Below are 12,886 nucleotides of genomic sequence, written 5' to 3'. Positions count from 1 at the left end.
CCCCCCAAATACAATTTGCAGAGCGTGACCTTCTCTCGAACGAAATTGTAGAACAATCTTCATGAAACTTGAGGGAGGAAATACTTCGTCTGAGTTCTCACAAAGGATACAGGCGTATGAAATTACTTAAAACAAATGAAACCCATTTCATTAATTTGCTCCCCTCCAAAAAGCCTCGAAATTGGAGAGATCGTCCAAAAATGAAGAGCAACATCAGCTTCGTTTTTCGTTTACGCGTATTATGGGCGTAGTAAGAAGGAGCTCGGCAAGTCGGGCAAGCCCATAGATTGGCTCAATCGATTCATTAAATCGTTCGGCTTGATGGCTCCAGAAATGAGGAAAGTGTTCGAGATTATTGTCATAAAACAATACCCGGGTTGTTGCCAGACGGAACGAGAACTTTCTCGCGATGCTCCAACGAATCTTGAAAATTTGCCAAACNTTCGAGATTATTGTCATAAAACAATACCCGGGTTGTTGCCAGACGGAACGAGAACTTTCTCGCGATGCTCCAACGAATCTTGAAAATTTGCCAAACATTCTGCAACAAAAAACTCGGGATTACTTTTTACGACGGAGGTCCTTTGAGCATGACAGCTTTTCTTGCAGTGAGTGAACCTCACCCCCCGAAAAACAGGCCAAGAAATGGCCAACGATTGTCCCCCTTTCCGTGCATGCAGGATCATGATGATGATGAAGGCAGAGAACGAAAGCGACGTAGCTAGTGTCCTAGAACAAGGTAGAGAACTTAAACAAGAGAAGCGGCCTCCATTGCCATTCCATGAAAACAATTGCTTATGGGCCTTTTTTTGTAAGGGTTACTTGATTTTTAATTTCATTTGAACAAATGCCAATTGATTTATGAAAGTGAAAAGACGAGCATATTTTTTTTTATTTAACTCAGAGCATTGAGAACAGGTAACTTTAGCAACATATTTGGGACGTAGATTATGTCGACTTTTTAATGACGGTTTGTAAAAAAACGCATCTTTTCCCCCACAGTCATTGTTCTGTTAATAGGTACTTTACTCATTCAACCTTGGAGGCTGAATTTCCTCGTTCTCAATCCTCACAGGGTGTTAGGTTATTAATTAGATGAATTCATTGAGTCTCGGAACGGAAAGTTTCACTGAACTTTCCAAATTCCTGGGCGAGGATTTCAATTGTTCCACAAATTGAAGAGAATGAGCTCAGTTGTTTTCGCTAGGGATCACAATACAAACGAGGGAGAGAATGGGAAAAGATCAAGTGAAATGGCACTTGACCAGATGTCAGAGGTGAAATAAATCGGAACATACTTAACACTTTCAACAGTGTCTTGATCTTTTACTATTCCATTGTTCATGAGCCAATTTTGTGATCCATTTGCAATTCCCATAGATCATTTGGAGAAGTTTTCCGACGCCACAAATCAATTTTTGTTTGAAGCAGTTCCGAGATGTTTTTCTTGTCCCGTGCAAAACTGAATTTTTCCTTCGAGACTTGCAATGAGCAAGGAAACACTTTTTCTTTCTCTTCACATTTGACTTGGATAAGGTTGAGTAGTCTCCAGGGTATTCGTTTCGGAATAAGAAACTGTCCTTGTAGTTAACGATGTCCTGTCTTGACCCTCGAATACTTCCAACTGAATTCCGTAGAACGCATCCAGCATTTCCACACCCTAAAGAATCGTCGTCGTTCTCGATTTGGCCATTGTTACAAGTGGGACAAGGAACTTCATCATCGTCCCAAGTGAACGAGAGGTCAAGATAGTCGATGCTCTCATTTAGAATCATAGTCAAAATAAGATGATTACACCCAAGCTTGAGTGGAGATGGAGAGGATCCAACTCATTTAAAATTCACTAGGTCCCGCCCAACTTCCGATTCCAAAGCTCAGAGATGGCCAATCCAAGACGGCAATGCTGAAAAATGAAGATTGTTCCCAGAAGCTGCAGTGCGTAAGAAAAAAACGGGAAAAGCCACCCCGCTACATAGGCTAATTGTTCCAGATGTGGATTGTGTAGTAACAAAAGAGCTGATCCTTGGGGAAGTGCCAATGCAATTAAGTTCAAAGGTCAACTCTTGTCTTCTTTCCAGAGAATGCAATTCTCACCGAAGTCAAATTTGAGTTTTCTTCATGAAGCTCCCAAGCAAACCATGGCCGAGATTTTGTTCCTGGACAGCATCGGAGAAGCATCGGCGACCCCTTTCCAATTGCGAAATTCACAGGTCATCATCCGTTACCTCGTTTCCGTGGCAAATTTAGCTTCCGGCTACTCGGTGACTCCTCACGATCCTCCTCCTCTCTTTCCACTTCTCATTAAGCCAGAGACTGTCTTTTACACCTCCCTTTGGTGAACCCTTTCAGAATGACAGCCAATATTCTCGTGGACTATCGAACTCCAGTTGTCAAATGTTCCTAAGGGCCAGACCGATCAAGCGCATCAAGATTACTGTTGAACGGGTCATCAAAGCGAACACGTGTTACCGATCTCGATCACAATGGGATCAAAATATTCCCAAGCCAAACATGTTGGCCAAAACTTGCTCTCCATCTGCAGGTGAGTTTGACTGTGTGAGAGGCGGAGAGTTGAAGAAAGCGCGAAAGAAGCACTTAGTGCTCCATTCAATATACAAACAGAGAGACAAGAAAGAATGCGCCGTAATTTAAGACGAGCAGACACGCAGACAGAAGACCGCGAGCTGAACTCACCGTCCGTCCGTGTGTTCGTCCGTCCGTCCGTCCATCGACCCAAGGGAGAAAAAGCTCTACCGCATCCATCCATACCTTGATTTGACTACAGATCGCTGACGTCATGCCAAGTCCTAAATGGAAGCTTTAAAAACTCTCATTAGGTACAATGGAGGCCGGGTGGCCTCTTAAGAAGGCGGTCTTCCATTGTTGTCGATTTAGGAGACACCAGGCCTCCAAAATTGCCCCTTTCCTCTTCTCGCTGTGAGCGAACTTTTCCTGATGTGCTCGAATAAATTTTGGAAAGTGTGCTTGCCAAAATCACGCCAGGGAAACTTATTCCAACTCAATCGGCGATTTTGTCATTTGGAAGCCACTCGACTGCACCAGGAATTGCATCGAGTACCAGGAAGAAAGAGGAAGAAGGAAGAAGGAAGGAGGAAGGAGGAGGAAAACAGGCCTTCGGTTTTCGTGGTCCTCCCTCATATACTACTCGATTGATCCTCCGTGGGACTGCAATTCAAGGTGGGTCCACTGACGTGTTTGGCTGGTACTTGGCTTTGGAACTCTCATTGAGACCGTTCGATTGGAGAGAACCAGGGGGTGGATCGACGGTCTGCCTACTTGACGTCCAAGGTAGTTTGTTGTGCATATACGCCCATGGATCGTGCTACACACGTTCATAGGGAACGAGGCGAGATTGCCCTGCTGCCTCCTCTTTCTCCCTCTCTGTCTCTCTGTGGCTCTGTGGCTCTCTCTGTGAGCACTATTGCTTTTCCGTCCGTCGTGCTTCTTCTCGCGTTCGTTCCGCTTTGCACCAAACCGAGGATCGCGAAGAGAACAGTTTTTCCAGTCCCGAAAAGATCGCTGGATGGCCAAGGAAGAGAAGACAAAATAGTTCAGTGTCAGATCAATCCCGAGAAGGATGAGAGTGGAAATAGCTCATCGCGATCTTGTGTTCCCCTTAAGTGTGTCTGTCGCCAAACGAGGCACTACTACTAGTAGGTACTACTAGGGACTACCATTGAGTGTGAGCCGGCCTGATTCGAGTGCATTGGAACGTAAAAACTGTGAATAACCAAACACAAAGCCGTTCTTCGATCCATCCCGTGTGAGTCAGAGCAGATAGAGCGAAATAGAGAGTGCCACGAGACGAACGACGTGGTCCTCCTGTGACAAGTGCAGTGAAGTGATATTCAAATGGCGGCACTCTGGCCAGAGATGATCCACACGGCGAGTTCCACTCACTCTGTCTCCACTCCCCAAGTAGACGGCTGAGCACGGCTGAGCACGGCTGAGCTCTCGAGTAAATGATGATGAATGTCTCCCATTGGAACTGAATGGAACCAATGGTGAATTGTATGCAGACCCTGAGAGATCCCAAGATCACCCGTCAGCATCCACTGCGGCTCACCAAGACCGAGTAAACAAAAGCTACCACGCTCCCTCGGTTGGTCGAGGCCTGGTGGCCCACCATTCTCATCAGACTGACATTGCCAGTGTTCAACACATCAAGTAAAGAGAAAAAAAAAAGAGAGAGAGAGAGAGAGAGAGAAAGTAAACTCAGGGAGCCAAGTCATGTAAACAAGCGTGCTAATCACCCCGCGATATCTTACAACTCCCGTCTATGTGTGGGTGGGTGTGTGGGCAGAGGCAAAAAAGTTGGTCTATAATTGCTGAGCTGTTTGAGGGTGGGAGATCCTGCTCACCCTTTCGATCTTGACGTGAGCCAAGAGAGAGAGACTGTTTGTTGGGGAGAGTTGGCGTTGAAAAGCCTTTCAAAATGTTTAATCTCTTCTTTGAGAGTGTTCATCAATCTTGAGGTTTTTCCGCAGGAATCACAGCTGGATGCGAAGCAACCTAGATAAACAGATAACATCCTTCATGCTACACAGTACACACACGCGCACATCATCTCGAAAAGCCAATGGAACAAGTCACAAAAAGCGGAACCACCAAATCTCTTGAGCCATTCCAAGAGTTTTCCTCTCATTCTTCAAACTTGTTTTCCATTTGTCAGTCCACAGCCCACGAGGCTAGTCATACTCTCAACTACCATAGTACCCACTACATACACAGTCTACGTACATGCTTGTACCATATCATACATCCTGCAACGGTACCAAAGACTGGCATGTTTGCCATGCATACTACCGTGTACACAGATACACGTCCCTGTTCCCAAGCATGATTTCAGAGCGTGGGATTGGGACCGGAATGTCTCGTTCCAAGTACGTTCCATGCGCATTCCTGTTGAATTCTTGAATCTCGAGAAACGTAGTCCTTTTTTTAGCAGCTCAAAGCGAGCCCAACAAGTTTTGTCAGTTGACCATTTCATTATGAATTCCTATTCATACTCATTCAAAGTCGAGGCGAACAAAAGTTGGCGGACCCGATGGAGCCACGATGCTGGAGGGCAGATTTGTGGTCCTTCTGTCTTTGGAAGACGAGGTGGAAAGAGCTCAGGAGATAGCTTCTTGGACTGAGGCGAACTTCTCGGCCTCACATGTCAATCGGTGAGAGAATCTTGGGTTTCAAATTCCATTTGTGCCAAGTTGGCTGTTGTTCACTTTGCCAGATCTCCAGCGATTAGATTTCGACTAAGAACAACAAGAAACAACGCTCCATATATCGTACTACTACAGACAGCACCACGCACGAGCGGAATGAAAGCATCCAAGGCGCAGTTTCCTTGCAACTTTCCACTTCTGAATGGGTTTTGAAGTTTATTGCGCTTTTTCAGTGCTCTTCATTGAAGTATTTGTGAGGCGGATCATTATCGTCCTTAATCCTGCTCAGGCAGCCATTCTAACCTTAACCGGTTCAAGAGGGATGGGACAGATTTGGAGTGGAGAGAGAGATGTTCTCGGTGATCACGACGAGGTGATTTGGAAACTCTCGAAATGATAATGTACCCCACATAAAGCCACCAGAGGGGCCCTTTGTCACTCTATGCCAGACGAGAGGCATGGATGGCTTAGTCAAGTCGTCTCTATCAGTACATAATCCCTGCATACATACGTAGTGTAGACGAAGGGAGGCGAGGCAAACTTTAGTGGAACTTTCCTTGGAAAATTATGCCCAGTTCCAAAGTCTGGGCAAGGCACTTGGCAAGGTAGTAGTTCAAGTCGTCCGAGCTCATAGTATTAGGACAAGGCTGCAGATGGTATCATGTTCTAGTTCCTACTCTTTGACAGAGAATAAAGAATCAAGCAGCTCCACGAACAAGACGAACACCGGCTGACGAGAATTACGAGCACGACTCATGTGTTACACAAATTGCTCGCGGAGAGAAATTAATCTAGTGGTTAAAGCTGGACAGGCTCAAACGACATTGTCGTGGGGAAGTATGCCTGAAATGCGAGTCAAGCGAGCAATATACCCTACAGAAAAAGAGTTTTGTTTGGCCCCCAACAAGGAGGAGTGCCCGTCATCATCCACATCATAATATTTCTCACGTTGTGGTTGCGTTGGGCCCTGATTGCAAATTCCGGGGAAAATAACAAATAATCGTTGTGTGTTTGAGTTGGGCAGCAAAGTTTGGCAACAACGTTGCGGACCGCGCGGTCCGGCAGCAAAGTTTGGCAACAACGTTGCGGACCGCACGGTCCATTGTTTTTCGTCCATGTGACCTCGATTTGACTTGATTAGAGATTCTCGCTTGCTTTCTCTCTTTCCTCGAACGAATTTCGAAATGCCCGATCCTCCTTCTCCTGTTCCAAACTTGCTGGCCACAGATCCACAGAGAGTGTCTTTCGCAGTCCATTAATTATGCTACCTACAACTGACCCAAAGTTCGTCCACTCACGACTCAGGAGGAACGTGGATTTATGAAGTGTGGGGGCTCGTCTATTGGGTTGTTGGCCTGTTCATTTCATCTTGAGCAGAACTTGGACCACCTCATTTTGGCAACAGTTGGGACTCATTCAAACAGGAATGAAAGAAACTTGGAAAAAACTACTCTTGGCCGGGGTTCCGATGGGCGGACTTGCTTCCTATTTTCGGCATCTAGGGCGGATCTCCTACATATACAACAGTGACTCATAAACTGGACCCTTGGCCTCCACAATCTCCTTGGGTTCACGGAATAGCGTCCTCGTGAACGCCCTCGGTTGTGTACTACATTAGGGCAAAGACCCCCATGCAAGCAAATCTCTCACTGTTGTGACATTGACTTCCCTTCTTCATAAATGAAATGAACAGATTCCGTTTCTTTCTTGCTTTCGGAGAAATGAAAGCCGTGCAATTCCGGAATGAAACTCGGGATTAACTGCACACAGACGAGACCATTGCTTGGGAGACCATTCCATGCCCACTTAAACTTTGGTCGAGAACTCAATTTCGCGGTTAATTGATGAATCTACACTTCAGGAAATTGCAAAAAAAAGTTTCATTGAGCAAGATGGATCGCTTCCAAAGCGGTCACACTGAGCGGGACTGACAAAACTTGGACCAAAATCACAGTTGATATTCTTAGGAAAATAGCGTGAGATTTGTCTTTGTTTGCCGGGACGGCAAAAAGACACATGATTATCAATCCCATCGGGTGTACATTTCCACAAATATTAGACTTGTAACGAATGTATCTACGTGTGACGATGTGGTCTCAAAATATCTAGGTCCTTGAACATTGAACAACGTTCCTCTTCCAAGCCGATCTAAAATAGTTTTGAGAACGCATGGAACCATGAAGGGACTTCTCAACACAAAGCGCAAGAGCCATGGGACGGTAGGATTGCCAGGGTGTCGGTCCCATTGCCAGTAGTCCACCACAATAGCTTTTTTCGGGGAGTGAGTCTGCGGTTCCACGCGAAGCATTGGTTGGTAGCTGTTGGGGGTTTGCTCTGCTCGTCGAGATCCAGTGCAAATGCAATAAACTGCCAAAGAGGCAGACGAGGAGGAGAAAAAGAGGAAAAGCAGGATTTTGCCAGCTCAAAGTGGATCGTCGTAATATTATGTTCGAAAGAACTTGAGCCAAAACCCACCCGATAGTACGAGGGTGACTTGAAGAGCATCTTGATCCTCCCTTCTTTATTCATTCCATTTGCCAGACAGTTCAAGGGGGACGGATGAACGAAGAGTAGTGTACACTTTAGACAAGTACCTAGTAAGTATATGTACCGTACAGTAGAGTACGTTGAGCGCTCGTCCTCCTTCTCAATATTCTCTGTGAAAGTGAGATTTCTTTCCAATTTCTTGAGAGCTCGCTCGTTCCATTTCGTTTGCACGTTGTTCGGTGAGGGTAGCTTTAAAGATTGTCCCAAATCCATTTATGGCATTTCAATACATTGATCTCCAATCCCTTTTTTTGGCCATAAAATGCATTCACAACTACTCGTTCGAAGATGAAGTGGGGAGAGGCGAAAAAAAAGTACGAAACACTTAAATTCACACTCGCACAAAGGAATTCTCGGGCTATTTATATACAGACCTGACTTGAGTGTGTCTTTTTAAACGTGGCACTATTCACTTGAGAGGCGAAAGAGAACACAAGCATTGCCCTAAAAGTCTTCTTTTTCTTCAATTTCAATCTGCGAAAAAAGAAGGCTTTTAGGGTCGAGGGTCCTCGATCAAAAAGAGAAAATAAAAGCCTATTTCATCAAATGGGAACGGACAATGCCTTCTACCCTCCTCTTGTCTTTTCTGTTCCGTCCGTGGTGTTACATGGAACATGATGGAATATGGATGGCCACGTAGTAATTCTCGATCGAGCCGAAAGAATGAGTTTTGATCCGAGTTCGGGTTTTCATCTAGTAGTACGTACGAGTATATCTGGGATATGAAAGCTGGATTTGCAGCTCAAGGATCGACAGCAAGCCAATCAGGTTCCTGGCTCTCTCCTTTGAGTGGGTCCATCCAGGAATGGAATCTTTCTCCATTCTCTCCACCATTGGTTTAGTGGCCTGGTTTAGGATTTGTCTTTTGACCAACTTTGAGAAGCAGCCAAGAGCTGTAGGGATGGGTCGGCTGAGAGGATATGGAACTACTTTGATCCCACTTGCCAACCTGGGAACGTAATGGGATTCGATTCTGGAATTGGAACTTTCGCCTTGTCTCTAGATTCGTCGTCTTTGGCAGGAACTCGAGCACCACGGAGTTATGATGGTCGAAAGTCGAAAGGCTGGAACAAAAACTTTCTGAACAACCCTTGGATTATAAACAAATATTGACCGCAGTCCACAGGTCCAACTCAATCCTCTCCCCAAGCCAACCACGAGAAAGTCTATTGCCAAATAAGATATTGAGAATTCTCCACAAACAATGAGTCAACGGTCTCCGACAGTTTTCCTGGAAAAGAAAACATAATCACCATTGTAGCCAAATACGTGTCAGACTCGATCGATAGGTCGTTATGTAGACTTGAACTCTCAGGCATCGAAACCAATATGGCCCAAGGTACAATCCAGCGTCTATGATCCTTTGATTGGATCTCAGTGTCCCACTTGGCAATAGCACATTCAGGTCAATTTTCCTTGTCATATCTCACAATACATGATGGATCAAGGTGGGCAGAGTTGATATTTTCTTACAAATTGGCAGCTCCACTAGGCTCTCTCGTCTTGCCTTAAAGATGTTCAATAACAGTTTGAGGCGGGTTATTGCTCGCTTACTTTCCCTCTCTCACTCACTCTCTCTTTCACTCGTTAGCTCGCATACTTGTTGGCTCTCAAGTTCATCTGCACGGACCTTCTGATCAAGATGAGGATCATTCCGTGCAACCACTCGGTGGAACGCCTAGTGCTTGTTCTAACAGTCGTGAGCCTTAGTTACTGTCAATATAAAGTCCAGAGACAAGACCCATTTGCCTTGCTCTCGGCCACCCTACAGACATATCAAGAAGCCTCGTGTGATAACCAGGTCCTGAGCCTGGAATGTCCCTCGGGAACCAAGATCTCGATCCAATTGGTGCAGTATGGAAGATCCGCTCCATCCAACCAGGTAAGCCAAACCACTCACATGAAACGGGGGTCTTTTCCACTTATGTACTGTGCACTACGTGCATACCGATAGCAGACAGCCGGGTAGCCTTGAAACATTGCAGGCAACCAACGCGTTTCCACTTACATATTGGAACTCGTTGTTGCATTGCATCAGGATCATTCTAATAACGGACCTTGAGGAAAGGGTTAAGGCCGCTGGCTTAAGGAGCAAAACAGTTGGGTTTGGCTTTCGCCGCCCTGTGATAAGAATGAAGGAAGGCCTCGTTCCAGCATTTTACAAAGCGATGGATCAGAATTGGAATGTCGCACGTGTCGGAACGGCTCGACGTTTTTTTTGGCATACCTTTCTCGTTTTAGGACCGGCGATTAGGTTTTTGTGTGAAAATCGGGGGAGGTCTGGAAAAAAGGCAGGTCTAGCGAAGGCGGAAAATAAATAATGTGTCAATCAATGTTCGCGTGATGGAGCGGCAATCGAGTAAACTGCACGAACCCAGGTTCCTTGGGATCTTTGCCAAGACCGCTCCCCATACATTAACGGACACATGTCATCTCAAAAGAAGACAGACCACTTCTTTTTTTTAATGCATATCACTTCCCATTCAAGCGGTTTTTAGAAGCCAAATGGCACGCTTGACACTCCTCTACAAGTTACGACCCCTGCATAATCCAAATTCCCACCCAAGTGTTTATAGGGTGCTTGGCTTTTTGAAAGGCCGTTCACAACTTGGAGAGGTACCAAGATAACGCCATTGAATTTGTATGAGAATGATGGCAAGAGTAGTTGCGAATGGGGGTTAGCTTGATTGGATCATTGCCGAGGATCCTCAGGAGCTCAAGGCACACAGCCCTTGGAGTCCTGACCATTCTGACTGGACTTGGATCACAGAGAGCGTCGAGAACTAATGAATATTTATTCAACTCGCTTACTCCCTGTTGAATTGAGAATGACGGGGAAAGACGAAGGATTCCTGGAACAGATCATCCTGGCATTTGCCGCTACTTTCCCTGGCCAGATCTGTGGAGAGCCACTCGAATCGATGCTTGGCATGGCCTCCTCCATTCCTTCCTTCCTGCCTTCCTTTCTTTCTGCATATTATGAAGGCCTTGAAAACGCGAAGTTCGAGGGAACACGCAAGCAATTCTCCCGTTCGGACTTGATGGATAACATAAGTCAATTAGAGAGAAATCCCCAAAGACTCGCACAAGCCTCTTCGAGAACTACCGCTACAACTGTTTTATCACGTTCATCACAAATGTACTGTAAATGTCATTCGAAGACTTGGCATACTTTGCAGTGCAATATGAATCAATTTCATTTCCGCATATTTGGGAACATCCTCCATTCTTGGGCCTCGACTACTTTGGCGATGTCAGCAAAGCTTATTTGTGCATCTTGAGTCCTGCAACTCCAAAGTTCAAGGAGGAAAAAAAATCTGCAAAAGGGCTCCTTCTAATCCTAGTTTTGAATGAATATGTTTTTTGGCAACCTCAAATAATTCATATGCATGCTTGAGTTTTCTATGCTTATGCAACTCGTAAACCTTGCAAATTCATAATTCACAGTTTTATTTCATCGTGCCTGAGCGTAACAAAGTAGCGATTTAAAGCATATATACCAAAATTAACTGAATCAAATTTTAACGTGTCATTTTGACAGCATGTTTTTGTTCCACTGGCTTTATCCTTGGTTTCAAGATGAGTTTCCCAAAGCTGTATATACATATGTATATATGTATATATATATTGCTCTGTGCCTTTTTGAGACGTTGGAACAGTTGGATCGTAAAAAACAAATCCTTTTTGCATACTGAAATGCAAAACTTCATGCACCCACCGAATATTGACATTTTTGCCAGAACTGGCAACAGGCACCCAAATTTTCTGCATCCCTCCCCCCATTCTTCGATTTGCATTCCTCAGTTCCAAACCCAAAGCGACCAGATTTGGAATAACCTGACCTAGTACTTGTCTACGTTGGTAGGTTCGCTCAAAGGATCCATCATTGGCCATTCCGATTAAGAGGAGGAAGGATTGATGTTGCTCTAAGTACGCCTGTACGCGTATTACTCAAAGGGGGAGGGGGGGGGAGATGAGAGGAAAATTAATTACTCTTCTTCAGCCTTTCAATTTCTCTTCTTTTATAACAACTGGCTGAGCCGTCTGGCAGCCTTGATGGTCTTTCCGTCAGTAGTAAACTGGTTGGTTGCCGTCCAACAACCGATAACCCTGAGTGAGTGTGTGACCGAATGAGTGAGTGGTTGGGCAGTTGGATGGGTGGGGTGGGGGCGGTCTGGCTGGGAACGAATTATAGAAAAATGATTCCTTTGGGTGTTCAATCTATTTCTCTTTCCCATTGTTTGATCAATTGGCTCATCAAGTGCGAGGAGAAATTCCTTAGAATTGAGTCAATCACTGAGAAAAGGCTTCTTCTTGTTCCTTCTGCTCTTCTGTGTGAGAGCAAAAATGTCCGAGCCTCCTTTGCTAGCCACGAGAAAGGCCGAGCCGAAAAGAAGGTCTGTTCGGTCTTCTTGCCAAAAAAATCTCATCATCTCTTGTCAATAGAGGACTGCTAGATTTATGTGTTGCTATTTTCTGAACAAAATCCTCTAGGAGTAGCGCAGCTTTAGCACGTTATAAAACGTGGCAGGAAAATATAAACCTGATCAAAGGCAAACAAGGTCAGAGTACATCTAAACAGCCAAGTGTGAGGACCGCAAGGATTCCATTCCCACGAGCCGGCCAAGTGTTAAGCATGGTCAATCTATTTTTCTGCTAAGAGAAACCGTCCAAATGAATTGGATGGCCCCGCAAATGCAACTTTGTCCCGAAAAAAAGGATGTGTTAAGTGCATTTCAGGGGCAAAAAGTTCAGATACTTTACCGCTGTGCTCTCGCGCAAGCTGCACAAGTCTTCACCAAAAAGCCTAGGGCAGGACGAGGACGAGGATCAAGAAGGGGTCTCCCTTACTTTTGCACTTCCTCATGACATTGCACCCTGTATGTACGCACAGTACGTAGTATGTACTGTATACTCCGGCCTGATTACATAGTTGCTTCGAGGACCTCAGGGTTCTTAGAAGAGGTTTGACATTGTGTTAGAAAGACTCACCTGAGAGAGGTTGGTTGACAATTACTCTATTGTTCTTTTTTGCGGACTTCCTTACCGCTTTTGGGAATGTAATCCCAAGCGGTTCTGATGACCTGGGTGGAAATCTGTTCCAGCCTCCCAAAAGCAGTCTCATTTTGAGAAACTGAGTTCTAATATCAACATAA

The 12,886-nt window shown here is 45.2% G+C and overlaps 1 protein-coding gene across 1 annotated transcript in view; it reads left to right on the top strand.

Annotated features, from left to right (window-relative positions):
• Positions 1-3,358: 3,358 nt before the first annotated feature.
• The window catches only part of LOC131879799 (protein eva-1-like), a 23,937-nt gene continuing 14,409 nt past the window's right edge, over positions 3,359-12,886 (top strand). The window contains exons 1-2 of the mRNA XM_059226215.1: positions 3,359-4,188; positions 9,322-9,612. Coding sequence (XP_059082198.1) covers positions 9,373-9,612 — 240 coding nt within the window. The 5' untranslated portion in view covers positions 3,359-4,188; positions 9,322-9,372. The remainder of the gene's footprint in view (positions 4,189-9,321; positions 9,613-12,886) is intronic.

The sequence above is a fragment of the Tigriopus californicus genome, chromosome 4 (genome assembly GCF_007210705.1).
Source record: "Tigriopus californicus strain San Diego chromosome 4, Tcal_SD_v2.1, whole genome shotgun sequence".
NCBI classification, from domain to species: Eukaryota; Metazoa; Arthropoda; class Copepoda; order Harpacticoida; family Harpacticidae; genus Tigriopus; species Tigriopus californicus.
The sequence above is the reverse complement of the archived record's forward strand: the minus strand, read 5'-3'. Positions and strand labels throughout refer to the sequence as shown.